This window comes from Maniola jurtina, chromosome 4 (assembly GCF_905333055.1).
Source record: "Maniola jurtina chromosome 4, ilManJurt1.1, whole genome shotgun sequence".
Lineage (NCBI taxonomy): Eukaryota > Metazoa > Arthropoda > Insecta > Lepidoptera > Nymphalidae > Maniola > Maniola jurtina.
Window position 1 is genome coordinate 2718744 of NC_060032.1, and position 21250 is coordinate 2739993.

At 39.6% G+C, this 21250-nt stretch overlaps 1 protein-coding gene and 1 long non-coding RNA gene across 5 annotated transcripts; one reads left to right on the forward strand and one right to left on the reverse strand.

Moving 5' to 3' along the window:
• Positions 1–1283: 1283 nt before the first annotated feature.
• Positions 1284–20591, forward strand: LOC123864384 (E3 ubiquitin-protein ligase RNF13). Of its 4 annotated transcripts, none has more exons than XM_045904777.1 (13): positions 1284–1485; positions 4457–4644; positions 9044–9213; positions 12676–12767; positions 15714–15816; positions 16238–16346; positions 16859–17033; positions 17593–17756; positions 17889–17990; positions 18415–18455; positions 19213–19364; positions 19974–20051; positions 20451–20591. In XM_045904777.1, exons 2-12 carry the CDS (start codon positions 4546–4548, stop codon positions 20027–20029), a joined length of 1263 nt encoding a protein of 420 aa, XP_045760733.1. In that variant the 5' UTR covers positions 1284–1485; positions 4457–4545; the 3' UTR covers positions 20030–20051; positions 20451–20591. The 4 variants fall into 4 exon arrangements, with proteins under 4 accessions (XP_045760733.1, XP_045760732.1, XP_045760731.1 ...); XM_045904776.1 differs by lacking the exon at positions 20451–20591 and adding an exon at positions 20339–20404 and having other exon boundaries at positions 19974–20036; XM_045904775.1 differs by lacking the exon at positions 20451–20591 and adding an exon at positions 20169–20217 and having other exon boundaries at positions 19974–20060.
• On the reverse strand, positions 9997–19652 carry LOC123864406. The gene is made up of 3 exons (XR_006795765.1): positions 19642–19652; positions 19059–19064; positions 9997–10256 (listed from the first exon to the last, which is right to left on the reverse strand). It is a non-coding gene; the product is annotated as an uncharacterized LOC123864406 (long non-coding RNA).
• Positions 20592–21250: the final 659 nt, after the last annotated feature.

Below are 21250 nucleotides of genomic sequence, written 5' to 3' on the forward strand. Positions count from 1 at the left end.
AGATGAAAATCAGGGTTGCCAAGTCATTTATAAATTGACCCCTAATTTTCATATTTACAACAATGGGTCCTACTGAAGGGTGAATGGCCTCTGAATGCTGACTATTAATAGTTCCAGTTAGGTACATCACTCCGACAACCGATTATAATCTGCTATAATAGAGAACATAAATTGCATTTTTAACGGACTTCAAAATAGGAGTTATGTAGGTATTTGACCCGTATGTATGAACCGATTTTGATTAATTATTTCGCTATCATAATCTTAATAGGTAGGTACTTTCAGCCATTGAACTATAGGTACATTCTGCTTTTAGCAAGGTTTTGTTTAATGTACCTAGGTATCATTTTACGAAAGTAGTTAATAAACATAAATGTAACCTAGGTACCTAACATTAATTAATTAATGAACTTATTCAAGTAAGTAGTACCATAATGAAGCATGTTGCACTGAAATTGACATATTATTCAAGTACATTGTACGCTGGAAAACGTGTGCTAATGGTGTCATATTGTACGTTTCCCTATTTTGTGCCAACCGCTAGGGGCCAATTCGAAGCGCCAAGGCTGGTTTTACAGTGACGCTTACCGTCCGCGCGGGTGGTAAGAATTGCCGTCAGCGCGGACCATCCGCGCGACTATGTAACGATTCAAGAAATTCAAAGCTCGTGGCCCGCGACGCTTACCAACCGCGCTGGCGAAAGCGTCACTGTAAAACCTCACCAAGAGAGCGTACCGGGAGGCGGGGAATAAAATTGACACTTTGCGTCTGATCACTACTGTGGATCATAGTCCCGAACGATTTCATTGTTTTCTATGATTTCATTCCATTCATTTCAATAAAATTTTACTTATAACTCGATTGTTTCGATTCAGACTCGATTCGTGCGAACTCGTGCTCTTGAACGGTGCAAAACTTTCTGACTTTCTGATAGCTACTCTATTCGTTTGTTTGTTTATGGTTTTCAATTGTGCCAACTATGCAAAATTTCAACTTGGGACCCTTTTTTTAAGGCGGCTGTAAATTATCAAAAATGCAACGACGGATAACTATGTAGGTAATATAGTTAATATATTTTCTGAGTGCGCAAAATTCTGAGTCTCTGGAACTTAGTACAATAAAATTAATGTATGAGCAAAGTATGTACCTTTACGAAATGCACTGCGCATCATTTGAGAATTTTTATTTCTCAGGCTCAGGCTAATATGCAGCCGGCCTTATTGACAACTGACAATAATTTGATTTGATCATTTGACAATGACATTGTCACATTGACAGCTGACGCCAGCGCCGTACCACTTAATTTTTCGCAGAGTGATTCAGACGTAGTTTTTATTAAATAATTTTTGTATCGTATTTGTATGTAATAAACGAGGCATTAGCAAAATCTTTTGTGTTGCATGCCACACAGCTAATCTCTTGTATTTAGTGCATATGTGTTTACAAAGTTATTGGTTGAACATATATTATTATTAAGTAAAATCAGTAAGTACCTACACTTTTGTTTGGTTTTGCGACTTTAGCTCGATTGAAATTAATTTATTAACATTGTTTACACATGATCCAAGGCCGACAAAATGTCTCAACATTAAATTGGATTAAATTAGCAGAGCATGTTATTTCCATAGTTTTTCGCAAACATTGAACAATGAATGCTTGTCTATGTCAACGATTTGTTTTGGTTGCATGATTACCTAAACTATATTATTATGACGTTATCAATCGCATAATAGATTGTTTCTTGCGATTAATTAGAGATACATAACCAACATATCAGTATCTCTTTCCTTTATAGTAAGCAGTTTTGGATGATAATATGTCTTGAACGATTTTAGGAGCACTTATCTTCAGCCTCACCTGCATATCTCTTACACAGGCCAAGATATAAGAATAGGTATATATTTTGCTCAGACTCTCGACTGATAACTCTGTCTCTTTTTAACTTCAAAGTAACATCAAAGTATGCTCTGTAGGTATGTAGACCTCAGCCTCATTCACATTTATCTAACCTACTAAAATTTTGTATTGAATATATGTTTAGAATTAATTACTTACACACTTAATTGGTTTTTAATTCTTTTTACCCAACTGCGGCACAGGCAAAAGGAAGGGTTATGATTTTATCAGTCTACATATGTTTGTATCTAAATTCTGTGTGTTCCAGAATAGTACCTAAACTCCCGGGCTAATTTTGATGAATGAGGTGTCAATTGATTTGTTGTAAAGGTCCGGCTAACATAGGCTATATTTTATACAAAAAATTTCACCTCATGGATGTTACATCAAAAAAAGTGGAGGTCTCCTAAATTTTTTTTTTTTGCTATTGTATCGAGTGGGAAGTCAAATGAAAGAGGAGGAAATTCTGAGCTCATGAATATAAATGTACAACAACATTTAAATATTCCAAGCTACAGAAAAACAATTTTACTCTAATATTTCAGTGTTTATTAAGACGATCACAGTCAGGTTTTAGTTTTCAACTTTATCTTGTTAACTTATAGACACCAATTATAGTTAGAGGCAGTTGAAATGGTGTAATTTGCTATAATTGCCCCTGCTGGAATCAAACCTGGATCCTCCCACTTATAAAACCACAGACAGCCCTCTCCATTGTGCTAGGAACAGCACCAAATTAGTGATGTGATCACACTAGCTGTTATTGGCAGTAGCACAGGACAATGAGCCTTTGATTTTGTGCTAAATGACAAGCACAACAATCCTTCAACTTAGGCCCTAACTATGATAACTCTAAGGCCAATTTGGATGGCTTCTTCATCACTTCTTCACCTACCGCACAACTTATCTATCTAGATCACTTTGTCAAATCTGTACATGTATATCATATCTCACTCTATGGCAGTAGGCCTCCTGATTAGTTCATTGTCCCAGAAATGACTTGTTACATTGACTAACATCCTGTACAAGCATGTGACAGTTAATTGCCCTGAATTTGTTAATACGTTTTAGTAAAATTGTTGAATTAACTCGTGCTTTAGTTTTAAGTTTAGTAATTAACTAGCTGATGCCCGCAGCTTCGCCCGCGTGGATTGGTCAGATCCCCTGCAGCATCAGGATTGAGGAGTTGGACTCCAAATTTTTTTGAAACAATGTCGCAAAGTTCCTCTATCAATTAAAAAAGAAATGACGCAAATTGGTTCAGAAATCTCGGAGATTTCGGTGTACATAGGTAGAAAAACATAACTCCCTTTTTGAAAGTCGGTTAAAAAAGTAGCCTATGTTACTCCCCGGTCAATTCTCTACTTGTCTGTGAAAATCCCGTCAAAATTGGTTCAGCCGTTCCCAAGATTAGCCTTTTCTAACAGACAGACAGACAAACAAAAATTTTAAAAACGTATGATTCAGTTATAGTATCGTTAATATGCGGTAGTTATTTCGAAATTACAGACAGACACTCCAATTTTATTTATTAGTATAGATTATCATCATTACATCATTATCTTACAAATTCAAGGATTGACAATCAAAAAAGTGTACAATGAATTTAATTTAGATATAAATGTTTTGACTTTAACATCGTCCATACTTTTCCTTTAATATTATAAATCATTAGTATCTCTGTTTGTTTGTTAATTTGTTACTTCTTTATGCCTTAACTATTATCAAAAACCTATATTTCTCTCTTATTTAAATACTATTTATTTACTACATTTTTTTTGGTACACTAACAGCAATTTGATCTGTAAGTCACACGTGTGTGTGTGTGTGTATGTTTGTTACTCCTTCACGCAAAAACTACTGGACGGATTAGGCTGAAATTCGGAATAAAGATAGATAATATCCTGGATTAGCACATAGGCTACTTTTTATCCCGGAAAACCAAAGAGTTCCCACGGGATTTCAAAAAACCTAAATCCACGCGGACGAAGTCGCGGGCGTCATCTAGTTGATAATATGGCAGTCAGTCTCTCCTCTCTTATATATATCAAGCTACCTTCTATCATCAGTGGCTCAATTACGGTAAACTGACAGCTATAATGTTACAATCCTGATTGGTTGATGCTCATTCAGTATTGGCTTTCTTCTTCTTCTTCTCTCTGGGCTGGTTTCCGCACTTAAATTCAGTTTTGGCTATTGCACTGTTGCAATAAGATTACCATAAACTCAGCCAATCACAACAATTGAAATTGCAATAATGATTTATGCAGGGGTTCTAGAATCAATCTGTAGCATAGAATCACTGCAACGTTTTTACTTATTGTAGGAGACAATACACAAAAAACAACAAGCTTAATTTGCTATAATCCACCAAAATAAAGAAATAGAAACGTAGGCAAGTCATTACGTACGACAACAAGTCGTGCTACTTGTTGCAATGCCAAAAGCTATATGGTGGAGACATAAATACCTAATACTAATTAATACTTAGATGAAAAATAATAGAACACAGCGAATATTATTGCCCAAATCTTGCCATTTAAAAGAAACTTATTTTCAGAATCAGATGTGCAAGTTCTACTTCTAGAGGATGTGACATTCTGCTATGTGAAGTAAATTCTAGAAGGAAGCGCTTGGAATGCGCTGACGATGTGTCGCGCGCCCCACTCGTGCCTTCTGGGCTTGCTCGGCCTGCTGGCGACCGTCCGATGCAATGTCATGGTTTACACGGAGGACCTGCCGCATTCGGTGAGCTTCTCCATTACTAACTAGATGTCGCTGTATGCAGTTGAGTCGCGTTAGAAGCATTTTTACTCTTTATCCACTAAAACTACAATACAGAGTGATGCTCCGCGCGCCCTATAGTGCGTTCTGGACTTGCTCGGCCTGCTGGTGAACGTCCGAGGCAATGTCATGATTTACTTCTTCTATGGTGAGCTTCTCTATTAGTAACTAGATGTCGCTGCACGCAGTTCAGTCGCGCTAGAGGACTTTTCATTCTTTATAGCAGGGTAGCTCTAGTACAAGTTTTAATAGTTATCACACTAATATTATAAAGGCGAAAGTTTGTATGTGTGTGTGTGTGTGTGTGTGTGTGTGTGTGTGTGTGTGTGTGTATGTTTGTTACTCCTTCACGCTAAAACTACTGGACGGATTGGGCTGAAATTTAGAATGGAGATAGATTATACTCTGGATTAGCACATAGGCTACTTTTTATCCCGAAAAATCAAAGAGTTCCCACGGGATTTTTAAAAAACTACATCCACGCGAACGAAGTCGCGGGCATCAGCTAGTACCATATAAAAATCAGTTGTACAAAATGTTACGAAAAACCTCAATGTTTGTCGACATGCGCAAACTTGCAAACTCATACTAACAGTTCAGGGGTGCAGAAACAGTCGATTGGTTTGTTTATTTATTAGCACGCAAACGAAGTCGCGGGCATCAGCTAGTACGTTATACGTGCGATTCATTGAGTACTCTACAAACATTTTTTTCTTTATCTATGGTATTATGATACACTGGCGTTCACGACCTATGATTTGCTATACCATGAATCATCTCATGAATGATGCAAACAGTCTATAGCTAGTATGTCAATCTATTTTTTTTACTTATTAATATAACTTAAAACGCACATAACTCCGAAATTCAAATATATGCGACCCCCCTCCCCCCGCCCTAGTCCATACATTTTACCCTCATTCACAAAGAACATGATAATAATAATTATGGATCTTCTAATAATTACAGTTTCCTGCTGATCATGCGCTAGACATTTACAATGTTAACAGGAATAACTTAATTAGCTAGTTAAAGTAAATATACGATAAGCTTAACCTGAAGAGACTATGTTGCAAACTGTACGTTCACCACAGTATACATTTTATTAGGCCAGCAAAAAAAAAAATTAGGGTTTTGTACCTCAAAAGGAAAAACGGAACCCTTATAGGATCACTTTGTTGTCTGTCTGTCTGTCTATCAAGAAACCTATAGGGTACTTCCCGTTGTTTGAAAAAATACCCGAGTACGGAACCCTCAGTGCGCGAGTCTGACTCGCACTTGGCCGGTTTTTCTAATGATGTAACCACAAATTGAGACGAGCAACCGCCGAGTTTCTTGCTTGTTCTTCTCGGTAGGAACGGCATTCCAAACCAGTGGTAGATTATTTTGATGATTCAAAAGCACTTGTAAAAATTTAATTGAATAAAAATAATTAGAATTCACGGTTTTCGGATTTTTTTCCTTTACTTGTGCTATAAGACCTGCCTGCCAAATTTCATGATTCTAGGTCAACGGGAAGTACCCTATAGGTTTTCTTAAGAGACACGACGACGGATAAGCAGACAGACAACGAAGTGATCCTATAAGGGTTCCCATGGAATGCAGAATGGAAATAAATATTATTTACTAGAAAATGTTTATAAAAATTGGAAACTATGTGCAACCATCCGATACCTTATCTCGTATTAACAAGGGAATATTACTGATTGAGATAACCACTAGTTGATCGGTACACGCTTGCTCATTAGCACGTCTAAGCTGACTTACACTGTAACAACCCTCACTTGTGTTTGATATTTCGTTAGTGAAACATGTGGACTTACAGACTGTACTGTGGAGCTGTGCTGTGTTCAAAATAATACGAATAACTAAGTGGTGTTAATTGGAGTCATTAAAAATAATCGTGATAATAACAAACATCAATCGCGGAAAGTTTTTATTTTTGAAATCAGATTTTCCAATTCGTTTGAGTTCTAACAACAAGTACCTAAGTCAAAATTAGTAAGGGTGGTTGCGCACTTATCCGATCCAAGTTCGTGAAAATACGTTCCGAAGTAGTCACAGAACTTAGGTTCTTAGCTTACGCACTAGATCCGATTTCCGTCATCCGATATCTCTCCGTCATCCGTGAGAATATCTCGGATATGCCTCGGATTCAAATCGGACATATGACGTGGATATGTCAAAGATGTCCATTGAATAGCTTAGTAGCCACGCAATTAATTATTATCACCACTATATCCTACAAATTTAACCATTTCGACCATCAATAATTTTGGCTTTGACTTTGACTTTGCTTGGATTCAGATCGGATTAGTGCGTAAGCAATATCCGAATTAGGTCTGAGTTTTTAATATCCGTATTTTCACGGATTCGGACCGGTATGTAACCGCTATAACTTAACAGGACAAGAATTTGGATTTTGCACGTTTTACTGTTTCTGATTGATCGATGGGTCGAAACAACGCCTCTCTCGATTTTCTAGCAAATGGCTTCAATATGTTAAAACCGCCAAAAATGACTTACGTGCGGTGTTACAACTTAGCGACGAACTCTGATTTGTTGAGAGTCAAGTTAAAAATCAGGCTAAACTAGAAGTAATCAATTTGATTTTCATATCATGTTCTATACCAGTATAGATTCTCGATTCTCGGCTTTTGAATATAACATACAAACAGGTGTAAATTAAAAATTTATAACACCCCCGACAAATAAAGGTTACATATACAGTAACTAGAAAAGAGCTGATAACTTTCAAACGGCTGAACCGATTTTCTTGAATTATAGCTAAGAACACTCGATCAAGCCACCTTTCAAACAAAAAACTAAATTAAAATCGGTTCATTAGTTTAGGAGCTACGATGCCACTGACAGATACACACATCAAACTTATAACACCCCTCATTTTGGGTCGGGGGTTAATAAAATAGAACACAATATAGAAATTTAGGCAATTCCCGCAAATTACATAACGTCACCCGTCAAAGGTTAAATACCATCTGAATTCATCTAATAAGTGTTACTTAATAGTCTTCACTTCCTAGTGGCCGTGCAAGGACAAGCTGTATGAAACACAAGTGTCCATTGCCACTATACATGTGCACCGCAAGAGTACCTGGCCGCGGTAAATGTGGTATAGGCTGAATAAATTATATTATACAATCATTTACTAATAAATATTGGGTGATAAGTGACTTTTGTGTTTGGTCGGTTTTTCGGTCGAAATGGTGGTTGTAAACCCAGTTGTGAACAGCGTGATTGTTATGCATATTGTCGGCATGCAGCATTTTGTGAGTATTATGTATTGGGTATGTTAATTAATCTTATTGTAATATGATATCAATACTAGATAATAATATGACTAATGCTAAAGTGTTTCTGTAAAAGTATTCTGACTAGATATTCCTTATACAGGTAAAGGCGTGGAAAGTGATATAGGCTACTTTTATGTCAGAAAAATCACGAAGATTTCACGGAATTTAAAAAAAAAACCTAAAACAACACGAACGAAGTCGCAGGCATCATTTAGTACCTGACATTAGTATATCCACGACAGAGTTACGACAACCAATAGATTAGTTAAATTAATCAATGTTTCACAACTGTTTATTATTATTATTTCCTTCACTAAGGCATGTACATAAAGCCGCGTACCTACACACTAATTATAATTTGGGTAAATTAAGTATAAGTAAATAATTCAACATCTTGGTATGATGCTGCGTCTTCCAATGTGAAATTACCATTCCAGTGCCCCCAATTTCCCTACGTCATCGAACTATGAGGGGCGCTATGTAGTCTTCTCAATGGTACTCTTGAAAAACCGGCCAGGTGCGAGTCAGACTCGCGCACCGAGGGTTCCGTATTCGGATAATTTTCCGACATTTTGCACGATAAATCAAAAACTATCATGCATAAAAATCTGTTTTAGAATGTACAGGTAAATCCCTTTCATATGATACCCCACTTGGTATAATTATCTTACTTTGAAAATTGAAACATGTTTAAAAAAAATTTATGTGTATTCTCAAATGGAGGAAGCACCGTAGTAACCAACCTAAGTTATAAGCAGAAGAAAAGTAAGTTTCTGGGTCTTACTTCTATCTGGCCCTGTCAAATCAAACGCTCAATTCTTCCTTTATTTCGGCCGAAGAACAGAGGATAAAAAAAACTGGCCAAGTACGAGTCAGACTCGCGCACTGAGGGTTCCGCACTCGGGTATTTTTTCCATGATTCTAGGGCAACGGGAAGTACCCTATAGGTTTCTTGACAGACAGACAGACAACAAAGTGATCCTATAAGAGTTCCGTTTTTCCTTTTGAGGTGCGGAACCCTAAAAATGAAAAAAATGTATTGTCGTCAGATAGCGGAAGAGTTCCTCGACATGCCGGCAAGCTTCGGGGCGGAGTTGCCCGCGGACGGGCTCCGTGGCTTTCTGGTACCGGGGGAGCCGCCCGACGGCTGCGGACCTCTGAACAAGCCACCGCCAGCCACCGACAACTTCACCGGGAAGTGGCTCGTGCTAGTCGCCAGGTGAGACACGACAACCTCTGTTTAGTATGAGATTTTACTTCTCGACTGCGTTGGTAGAATTCGAATGTCGTAACGGCAGGGTAAAATGGACCTTAACAGCCTTGATTGATGATGATTAACGTCATACATTCGAGTGCCACCGAATTTCATTTTGCGTAGTTTTCGTTTGGAGCACTGACTTTACAGTTTACTGGAGTAGATGTATGAACGAACTTGAGCTTTGAAATAACGTAGTTAATGGCAATGATTTTGATGTTTTTTCTGAACTAAATATTAGAGTATCTGCATCTTTTTCTTTTTAATATTGCTAAAAAAAATTGACAGACACGACAGACAACGAAGTGTTTCCTTAGTGGTTTTTAGGGTTCTGTACCTCAAAAGGAAAAACGGAACCCTTATAGGATCACTTTGTTGTCAGTCTGTCTGTCTCACAGAAAATTAAAAGACATACCAATGGTATGCCTTTTTGACGAGTCAAAAGTCTTCTTCTTTGTCGTTACACTCTTGGCAGAGCGGTCGTGGTCATCATGAAGTGACGTTTTGGGGGGCAGATGTTACACGCCTCACGAGCATTCGCCACTTCTCCCTGCTGGTCGACATTCTGGTACACTCGTGCACGGCACCGCCCACAGCGGACTTAATTTGGTCGGTCCATCGCGTAGGCGACCTTCCTCGCCCTCTGGTACCCTCCACCTTGCCCTGCACCACAAGACGCTCAATGGAGTCACTCTCACGCCGGGAGACATGTCCGAAGAACTTTAGTATGCGACCCTGTACTAACGCCGAAAGACGTTGTTTAATGCCGAGTTCTTGGAGTATAGAGACGTTGGTGCGAAATTCAGTCCATGAGACTCCTAGCATTCGCCTCCAGCACCACATCTCCAGAGCATCAATCTTCTTCTTCTCGACTGTTCGCAAAGTCCACGTCTCCGCAGCGTATAGAAAAATGGGAAAAACAAGTGTCCGAACGAGCCTGATCTTCGTAGCTTTTGTGATGTTTTTGTTTTTCCATATTTTCTTTAGCTTGTCCATTGCAGTTCTCGCTATCGCCATACGCCGCTTTACTTCTTCTACGCAGCCCCCATTGTTCGAGATTAAAGCACCAAGATATATGTAGGATTGGACGACCTCGCAGTTCGCAATTCGAGTGACTTCGGGCGAATTATTATTGGCACGGTCTACAACCATCATCTTAGTTTTACTGCGGTTGATTTTTAATCCGAACTCTAGACTGACGCGCTCCATTTTGAGAAGTAGCTCTTCCATATGACGAGCACTGGTCGCAAACAAGGTAGTATCATCGGCGTAGCGCAGATTTGATATCTTGTAGCCTCCAATAGCAACACCGTCGGTCCAGTCTTCAAGAGTAATGCGCATTATAAGTTCAGTGTAAGCATTGAACAATAGCGGCGATATTATGCATCCTTGGCGAACGCCTGCGCTGGGATGAAAATTTTGTGATAAAACGTCATCCGTCCGCACCGATGCCGTTCCATCTTCGTAAAGGCGTCTGAGAAGATGAACTAAGTGTTGCGGTGTACCCATGTCTAGCAAAACATTCCACAGTTTAGGCCATTTCACAGAGTCAAACGCCTTCGAGAAGTCAACAAAGCATATGTAAGTTGGTTTATTGAACTCTCGTGCCTTTTCTATGATCTGGCGAACAATAAGGATCTGCTCACGCGTACCCTTTCCCTTAACAAAACCGGCTTGTTCTGGTGCTATCTCCTTAGACAAAAAAGTTTTCAGTCGTTCATTTAGAATGTGTAACAAGATTTTGCTAGCATGAGATATAAGTGCTATAAGTCGGTAATTGCTACACTTCTTGGTCGAACCCTTCTTATGTAAAGGAATGAAAACCGTGTGAGTCCATTCTGTTGGCCATGATCCCGAACTCCATATCTTGTTGCAGATGGTGTAGAAGCTATTGACACCTACATCGCCTAAAGCCCTTATTGTTTCAATCGGGATTGCATCTCTTCCGGTAGCTTTCCCATTTTTGAGATGCATAATGGCGGCTCTGATTTCAGATTTAAGTATGTCTGGCTCCAGGTCCTCATATCCGGGCTCTGTATTGGGAAAGTTTTCCGACTGATTGTCCTGGAACAGGGACTGGCAATAACTCTTCCAAACCTCAGTTATACGATCTAGCTCAGTAACTATTATACCATCACTATCTTCAATAGCCCAGGTCTTGGAGGTGAGTGATTTTGTGATGGACCTGATTTTATGATAAAGATCTCTGGACTCATGTCTGTTAGCGTGAGCATCGATTTCGTTGCATATTTTACGAAGATAGGCATTATGATCCCGCCTGCATCCCGCTTGAATTTGCGCTGACAGTTTGTTCAAGTCACCAACCGCTGCCCCTGTTGCCTTCAATGCGCGCCTCTGTTGAACTAGTTCCAGTGTGCCATCCGACATCCAGTGTTGTCGTTTGAGTGCTATGTTGGGTAATCCAGAAGCTGCAACAGACTCTGTAATTAGCTTTTTGGTTCGTTCCCACAACACGTCTGGCGTCTCTTCGGCAGAGTTTGCATCGCTCCATTCTGCCCAGTGCTGTTTTGCAGTAGCGTAAAACTTTGAGCTATCCTTTACTTCGATTCTCCGCTGTTTAATGAGACTTCGAGCTGCTCTTAGTTTCAGTTTGAACTTCGAGATCAGTAGTTGGTGATCTGATCCACAGTCTGCACCAGGAAGAGTATGAGCATTTCTGATAGACGTTCTCCATCGCGATCTTATCAAGATATAGTCTATCTGATTGCGATATTTACCGTCTGGCGATGTCCAAGTATACAACCTACGTGGATGGTGCTGAAATAGGCTATTTACTATCACCAGGTCATTTTCAGTTGCAAACTGTATGAGACGTTCACCTCTTTCGTTGCGTGCTCCAAGACCAAATCTGCCCACACATTGTCCAAGCTGATTAGAGTTTACTCCAATTTTAGCATTAAAGTCACCCAGTATTACCAGAGCTTCTCTATTGGGGACTTTAGCGATGGTGGTCTCCAGTTCAGAATAGAACTTCTCTATAATGTCATCACTGGCAGTGCTGGTGGGGGCATATATTTGCACTATAGTAAGATTCACTGGTGATGCTTTTAGTTTGACACTGATAATCCGGTCATTGACTGCTTCAAAACCTATCACACAGTTCCTCTGGTGTGCGGGTATTAAGAGAGCAACTCCGTTCTGGCTACTGCTGTCATTGCCAGAAAAGTATACGGCATAGGAGTCAGTGAGGAAGTATCCATTACCTTTCCAGTGGGTTTCACTAAGTCCACAAATGTTCAGGCCACATCTGGTGACCTCCGTTGCCAAGATGTTAAGCTTTCCGGTGCTAAGTAAGAGTCAAAAGTAGGTACTTTTAAATTGAATAAAATATATTTTATTTATTCATTGAGTTATGGCCATTTTTAGAAGGCTGTTTAACCACATTGTGGTACGTTTTCTCGGCAGGTTCAACTGCAGCTTCGAGGTGAAGGTCCGCAACGCGCAGGCGGCTGGATACGACTGCGCTATCGTACACAATGTCAACTCGAGCGAACTTGGTAAGATATTCATCATCATCATCACGATAGATCCATTGCGCGCCCACTACTGAGGACGGGTTACGTCTCAGAATGAGAAGAGTTTAGGCCATAGTTTGCCACGCTGGCCCAGCATGCCAAACTTCACACACCTTGGAAAAAAACCGGCCAAGTGCGAGTCAGACTCGCCAACTGTATTATGCTTAAAAATTAATAAAAATCTGTTTTAGAATGTACAAGTAAAGCCCTTTCACATGATACCCCACTTGGTATAGTTATCTTACTTTGAAAATTGAAACACTTTTTTTTCTGTGATGTAACCACAAATTCGCGATTTTCAGACTTATTCCTGTACTTGTGCTATAAGACCTACCTACCTACCAAATTTCATGATTCTAGGTCAACGGGAAGTATCCTATAGGTTTCTTGACAGACACGACGGACAGACAGACAGACAGACAACAAAGTGATCCAATAAGGGTTCCGTTTTTTCTTTTGAGGTACGGAACCCTAAAAATTATGGAAAACTCTCAGGCATGGAGGTTTCCCACGTTGTTTTCCTTCATCGTTAAAGCAAATGATATTCAATTACTTAAAACACACATGATTTCGAAAAAACAAACTATCGTGAGTGAAATGCATCAATACCATCACTACTTTGACCTTCAATCATCATGACGCAACGGAGCAACAGCTTGACTTGATTTTTGCATGGATATGGTTAAACACCTGGACAGTCTTAGGCTACCTTTTGCCCCCGAAAACTAGAGGTCCCACGGGTTTTTAAAAACCTAAATCCACGCAGGTGTACATAGATGCGGGCTTCATCTAATATCAAATATGAATATATTGAAACGTTGGGTAATTATGAGAGAACAGATGAACGAACATAAAAAGATATGAATCCTCAAACTAAAACCTAATTAATATTCATCTACAAAACTAATGCTTGCAAATCATTTACTTACACTATAATTCGGCTAGTATAAACGGAAATATAAACAGATAAAAACTACATCTTTACTTTTAGTTAAGATTAGTACCAATAGAAGAATACAGATTCATCTTACATTTTAAACTCTATTGCTTTGAAATTAAACACTATGTTGGCATATCTATTTAAGATTCTAATATAAAAATTCGGAATATTTATCGTTGCATTTTAAACCTTCCTGCTTAGAACTTACGACTTAATTTGTGTAATAACAAAATAGTTATTGAATTAAAGTGCGTTCAGAAGTGCAGAGATAAATTGAGTGTATAATTACTACACTATCTAACCATCCCAATGAGTAATACGTTTAAGAGTTGACACAGTATGTGAATCGTTCTATATAAAAGTAACAATTAATGCTGATTGCGGGGAGATATATTGCAACTTGAAGGAAGGTTCAAGTTGCACAGATCAATCTACGGTGCAATACAGGTTAATGGGGCATTAAATACGACTTTGAGCCCTATAACATCTTCAATGAGCCAAAAGTTGTCCAGCACATTAAAATTACAAGATTAGATAACTTAGGCTGGACACATGCAGTGTTTCTATAAACATCAGCCTAAGAAACTAATGTCATCGCAACAGACGTAAAAAACTATTCGTCAGCAAAAATCTTCTATGGAAATTTTTATCGATCGTGATATTATAACTCTTCAACTTTCCTAGATTATATCTATATTACTCCATCGCTACAAATCCTTTCTAATATAATTAATACGAAAAAATGTCTCTCTGTTGCATTGAATTGGATGAGGCTAGTCCTCTGTTACAGTTGTACAAGAAATCCTAATGAAAGTTGGTAATTTAATAAATGTAGAATTACAATCCGGGTATCTTTAAAACAAGAGTGAATAGACGCGTTTACCTTCTAGGTAAACGCGTCCCATCTTAGACAACATCATCACTGTCCATCAGGTGTGATTGTGGTCAAGCGCTTATAGTGAATAAAAAAAAGATGCCTTACAGAGTGACAGGTTCCGAAAGGTAAAACTCCTTAAATTAAAGATTAAAAACAAAAAAAATTATAGATTTGGCTCTACATAGGATCTCACATCTTTTGACGGTGTAGTTTAATGTTTTTGATAGTATATTATTTCGTTGACCCCTTGGACCTATTGGACCCATAACTCCTGACGTCACGCGCATATAACTCCTCCCCATTGAATAGGGGATCGTTGCTTTTTGAACCCAACCTTGTACAGTATAGGAGCATAAACGCATTTAGTATTGTGATAATTAGATCAAAACCGCGAGTGTGTCTTTTAGTATAAACTACGCAAAATTCGTAAAAAAATGTTAATTTTGCCTCGAAAAGTGACAAAAGAAAAACGATTTTAACAAATTTTTGATGTGAAATTGACAGCTTAACGCGAACTTCCCGGAATCATTTTGTTTTTCACAACTCGAACACAGATTATAAGTTTTTGAACTTATTATCATATGAATAAGCCTCTAATAATGGAGTACGTGAAAAGTGACTTCATATTGATTGAGAAATGGCTGGAAATAGGATTATTCATGAAGTACTATCAGTAAGTGTTTGAACGAAAATTTGAATAGTGTAAAGTGCTAAAGTGCAAAACAAATTATGCAGTCTGTCAGGATATAGTTTTTGACGACCTCCTTGGCAGAGCGCTGTGCTCTTATAGAGACTCCGGGTTGATTCTCGGCATTTAAAATTTGGGAATTTACATTTTCTAAATTGGCTTCGGCCAAGCCTAGTTGTTCCGGTGTGATGCGGTGTAGAAACCGATCAGGGGTATGGGTGCCCGCGACTTCGTTCGCGTGGATATATGTTTTTAAAAATCCCGTGGGAACTCCGAGATAATTCCGAGATAACAAGTAGCCTATGTACTCCATTCTAAATTTCAGCAAATCCGTCCAGTAGTTTCTGCGTGAAAGAGTAACAAACATACACACATACATACACAAAAACTTTCGCCTTTATAATATTAGTGTGATTGTTGCAGAGACGATGTCAGCGAAGAATGGCTCCGGGATAGTGATCCCCTCGGTGTTCGTCAGTGAACTGGCTGGTCTCATGCTCGCTGAGGAGTACGCGTACCCTAACCGGTGAGCACTTTCACATCATCATCAGCCTGCGAAGGTCCACTGCTTAAAACAGACCTTACCTAACCATGCCGTGTGGAAACCAAAGGAGTATGTAATGAAAACTGCCATACCCCTTCCAGGTTAGCCCGCTTCCATCTTAGACTACATCATCACTTTACCCAAAAAAAAATAATCTAAATCCACGCGGGCGAAGCCGCGCGGATCCCGCCCGCGGCTTCGCCCACGTGGATTTAGATTTTTTTTGAACCCGTAGAAACTCTTTGATTTTCCGGGATAAAAAATAGCCTATTTCCTTCCCCGGGATGTATCCCAAGTCTGTACCCATTAAAATCGGTTCAGCGGTTGGGCCATGAAAACGTAGCAGACAGACAGACACACTTTCGCATTTATAATATTAGTATGGATAATGTCTATATTACAGTTACTACATAATGGTGAACGACGACGTGCCCTTCAACATCAACACGCACCTGTTGCTGCCGTTCGCCATCGTGGTGGCGCTGTGCCTGGTCGTCATACTCATATTCCTGGTAAGTCCGCTCTAAAGCCTCCCTGCACGAATGAAGTTTTTCTATGTGGTCGAATCCTGTATTTATTAAAAGTTAACAATATATTGCAAATAAAACATCTGAATGACGCTAGAGGTCATCGAACGTTACGTAAATAGGTCACCCGAAGTCAAAGCCGCGTCGTAAGCGGGCATTGACCCCAGTTAAGGTAGTATAATAACAACGCTAAGTTTTTGCTAGCGTTCTGGTTACACTCTGTATTATATGTATGTACACGACATATTATTGTAAATTGAATATTTGAAAAGAGCAACCACCGAGTCACTTGCTGGTTCTTCTTTTTAAAAAAGGCATTCCAAACCAATATTAAATTCACTTGACGAATCAAAAACACTTAAATTTTATTTGAATAAAACACCTTTCTACAACCATTGCTTAATCCAATGTGCTAAACTACTAACCCAGTAATATTTTATAGCAACCCCAAGTTCAATGTCCTAAAGCATGTTATAATATTATTGTATCAATTGCAGATAGTAAAATGTTTCAATGACCGGAGAAGGGCGCGACGGCATCGCCTGCCCAACCGGTCGCTAAAGAAAATCCCTACCTGCAAGTTCAGTAAGGGGGACCCCTACGAGACTTGCGCCATATGCCTCGACGACTACCAGGAGGGCGAGAGACTGCGCGTGCTGCCCTGCGCTCATGGTACGTAGAACCCCTAACCCCTATCAACCCCTAACCCCTGTTGACCGTTAAGTCTTCCCGTATTCATTTGATATTAATCATCGTACATCATTTGATATTAATGAAGTAAGTTCCCACAAGCAAGTTCAGTAAGGGGGATCCCTATGATTGCGCCATATGCCTCTATGACTACCAGGAGGGCGAGAGACTGTGCGTGCTGACTGCTGCCCTGCGCTCATGATGCGTAAAATCTCTAACCCCTACCGATCCCCAAGCCATGTTGACCCCCGACCACTAATGCTGTGTAAAAGCGACTATATTGTTTGACATCAATGAAGGAAATATGAAACGTAATGTCTCAGCAGGGCAAGAAACTAGGCGTACTGCCTCATGGTACGTTAAACCCTTAACTCCTATCGACCCCTAACTCCTACCGACCCCTAACCCCTGCTGACCACTGACCGCGCTATTGTCGCGCCTGAAAACAATAAAATAAATCTTAAAAAAAAGATTCTTAGTTTTTGTGACCGTTGACACAATAATTCAATGACCCCTACTACTGTTTTCATCTTGTCGCCAGCGTACCACTCGAAGTGCATTGATCCGTGGCTGACGCAGAACAGACGCGTGTGTCCCGTATGCAAGAGACGCGTCCGAGCCGCGGGCGAGCGTCGAGCGCCGCGCTCCGACACTGACTCCGATGACACGGAGCCCCTAGTGGCAGACCCGCCGCCTTCCACGCAGGTACTGACCCGTACTAGTACCACTTTTTGTCCCGACTAATATACTTTTCATCCCGAAAAATCAAAGAGTTCCGAACGGACCTCAATCCACGCGGATATCATCTCGTTGTAATAATATAATTCTTCCTTTCAGGGGGGCACTTTCGACGAGCAGCGGGAGAACCCTTTCGTGAGGGCCGCGCGGTACATATCTAGGCTGCGCGGGCGACGCGACAACACCGAACCTGACGCAGAGGTATGATCCCTTTGCGGGATAATAATATTATAATACCGAATAGAGTATTTTTGCCCTTTGAAAAGTGACTAAATTTGATCCTGAGATGACAATTCACAAAAATTTTGTTCGAAAGATAAGTGCATTAAAAATGCATTTAAATTTTGTATTTCAAATTTCCCCGCGATAACGCTAGCCGCCATTTTGTTTAGGTTCATGAGCTGTCACTACGTCACACGAATTGTAGGCAACGGTATTTTCTTAATGATATACATTACACATACAATCGCTGTCATGTCACAGTCCGAATTCATCATGGCAGCTACAGTTTCGTGCGTTTCGAAAATTTGCGGAACAGATAAAAAAGTGAAATCTTTAAACTAAAATTAACATTTTACGATCGCTTATTGCTCATACTTACTATTTTTGTAACTCACTATTTCAGGTAGCTCAGCCCTCGGAAGCAGCTGACGAAACTGAAAATAAGTGAGTGTTTCAAAGTTATTCAAAAATCACATTCTTTTTATATAACTTACACTGACTTGCCCCAGAGTGATTCTTTTAAAGAATCGACGAAGGGCCACTTTTCCCGCGTTTGCAATGTGTGTAAATATTTTACCTTATTCATTTTTAACCGAAAGATCAAAGACCTATTTTTAACCCCCGACCCAAAAAGCGAGGTGTTCTAAGTTTGACGTGTGTATCTGTCTGTGGCATCGTAGCTCCTAAACTAACGAACCGATTTTAATTTAGTTTTTTGTTTTTTGTTTGAAAGGTGGCTTGATCGAGAGTGTTCTTAGCTATAATCCAAGAAAATCGGTTCAGCCGTTTGAAAGTTATCATCTCTTTTCTAGTTAATAACCGTCACTTGTCGGGGGTGTTACAAATTTTTAATTTACACTTGTCATGGATGTAACTTGAAACTTTCATCCCCTATTTAACCCTTTTCCACAAATTCTTTCTTGGTTTATGTCATTAAAGGAATATACTGTCCTGTTTGCTGTTGAATTTGTGCTGAATTTCAGCAAAGTTCATGATTTCGAATACTGAATAGGAACTTGAACGAGACTCATTTCCAGGCAAAACGACCTAAAACTGTGCTAAAATTGAGTGCAAACTACGTGATTTCGATCAATATGATACAATTACTGTAAAGTTTCAGCTTCCATTGAGTTTCTTTGCTGCTCCTATAAAATTATACTTCGTGAAATTCCAGTGTTTTACATTAGTTGTATATTGACAGTGTTGAATCGCAAGACACGCAGCCTCTGATCCAGCCCGCGGAGCCGGAGCGCCGCCGCCGAGGCCGCCGCTCGCGCCGCGCCCGCTCGGCGCCGCGCGCGCGCTCCGAACACTCCATCAACGCTACTCCCACGCACACGGAAGGCGAGATCGGTACGTATATTTTCTTTCTATTGTAACACATCTCTCTCTCTCCCTGCCTTCTCCTCTCTCCCCCTCTTTCTTCTCTCACACTCTTTCTCTCTCTTGGTTTGGCGGCCATATTTGGCGGAAGTGACGTTTAAAGGTTACATATTCTGTCTGAAAAAAAGATCATTGTGACCTTTTAACATCTTACCGACGATAGAATTCGAGATTTAATACACTTGGACCTTCGTAGGCTCAAAAGGGCTAGAACCAGAGCCGTAAAATCAGTTAAAAAAAGTTGGACCTGCGTTGTTTGAAAGCTCAAGTTTGACTATATGTCTGCAGCCAGCGCTCCAAGCGAAAACGTTGAGAAATTAAAATCTGTGGCACTGAATTTTCGACTTAAATTCAAAGATTTTTGGGTCCATTTTATTCTGACATCATTGTATTCAATCAGAATAATTCTATGAATGTTGGTGAGATGTAACATCTCATATTAAACCTACCCTCAAGTCGCGCCTAAAAAAGTATCTTTAGAACCAAAATATTAACAAAATTGATAAAACTTTAATGAAAAACTATAATTCCACACTGGACTGTCAAGTACGATATAATTCTTTTCACCTTTTTTTACAGGTGTGGCTGCGCTTCCAGTCCCGACGAACACGGGGCCTCGAAACGCGTTCGCGTGAGCACGTGCATCATGTATCACACGTGAATCATGTATAACAGGTGTATCATGTATAACACGTGTATCATGTATAACACGTGCATCATGTATAACACGTGTATCATGTATAATACGTGTATCATGTATAATACGTGTATCATGTATAAAGCGCAGGACATATTGGGAGCTATGCGCAACGAAATTAAGTTCGGCTCACTTCGCTCACTACAGTGCTAAACTAAGCCAGCGATTCGTACCCTAGTAAGCGAGCGAAACGAACTTAGTTTCGTTTCGCTTCCAATGTGGCCTGCGCTTGACATGTGTATCATACTATCATACGTGAATCCTGTATCATACGTGCATCTATCACAGGTGTATCATGTATCATACGTGAATCATATTAACACGTGTATCATGTATAATACGTGCATCATGTATCACAGGTGTATCATGTATCATACGTGTATCATGTATAACACGTGTATCATGTATCATACGTGCATCACGTATCACAGGTGTATCATGTATCATTTGTGTAATATAAACTGTTGATAACTTACATAATAATATGACGGTGATTGTTATTAGTAATGTTGACTTGTAGCGAATTGAATAAGACTTTTTGATTTGTCAAGACAATAAGGGTGCCATCAAATCTACCGCAAAGTGCCGCGCGGACGCAGCGCGGCTGCAGCGCTGCTTTGTAAATTCATGTAAATAAAAATCGATATTTTTCGCAGCGCGGTTGTAGGCGCTGCAGTCGCGCGTTTTTATTTATATAGATTTACAAAGCGGTGCGGCCGTAGCGCTGCAGCCGCGCTGCCTCCGCTCGGCACTTTGCGATAAATTTGAAGACGCCCTAAAGCTGCCATATACATCTAAAAAGTTGGTAACTGCAAAAATATTTTCAAGAGTATTCGACAGTGAAATTGGGAATTCACAAAAACTCATGCTTCTAAAAAAGTTTGCGACGTAGGACCAAACTAAAACTTATTAAAAACCTTGGTGCTAGGTTGCTTTATTTTATAGAAGACATTAGTTTTTGAAAAATTCCACTTTGGAAATACCATTTAGTTTGCAGTTAACGGTTTTCTAGTTAGTTTGGCAGAAAGGCTGATTTACGCCGGGGCAATACAATATGTGACAGTTCTGCATGCTACAAATTGTAAAGGCTACCTAATAGTCCGCCATTTTTCTTTTTTCCTAAAATATAAATATGAAAAAAAAAACATCTAATTGAGAA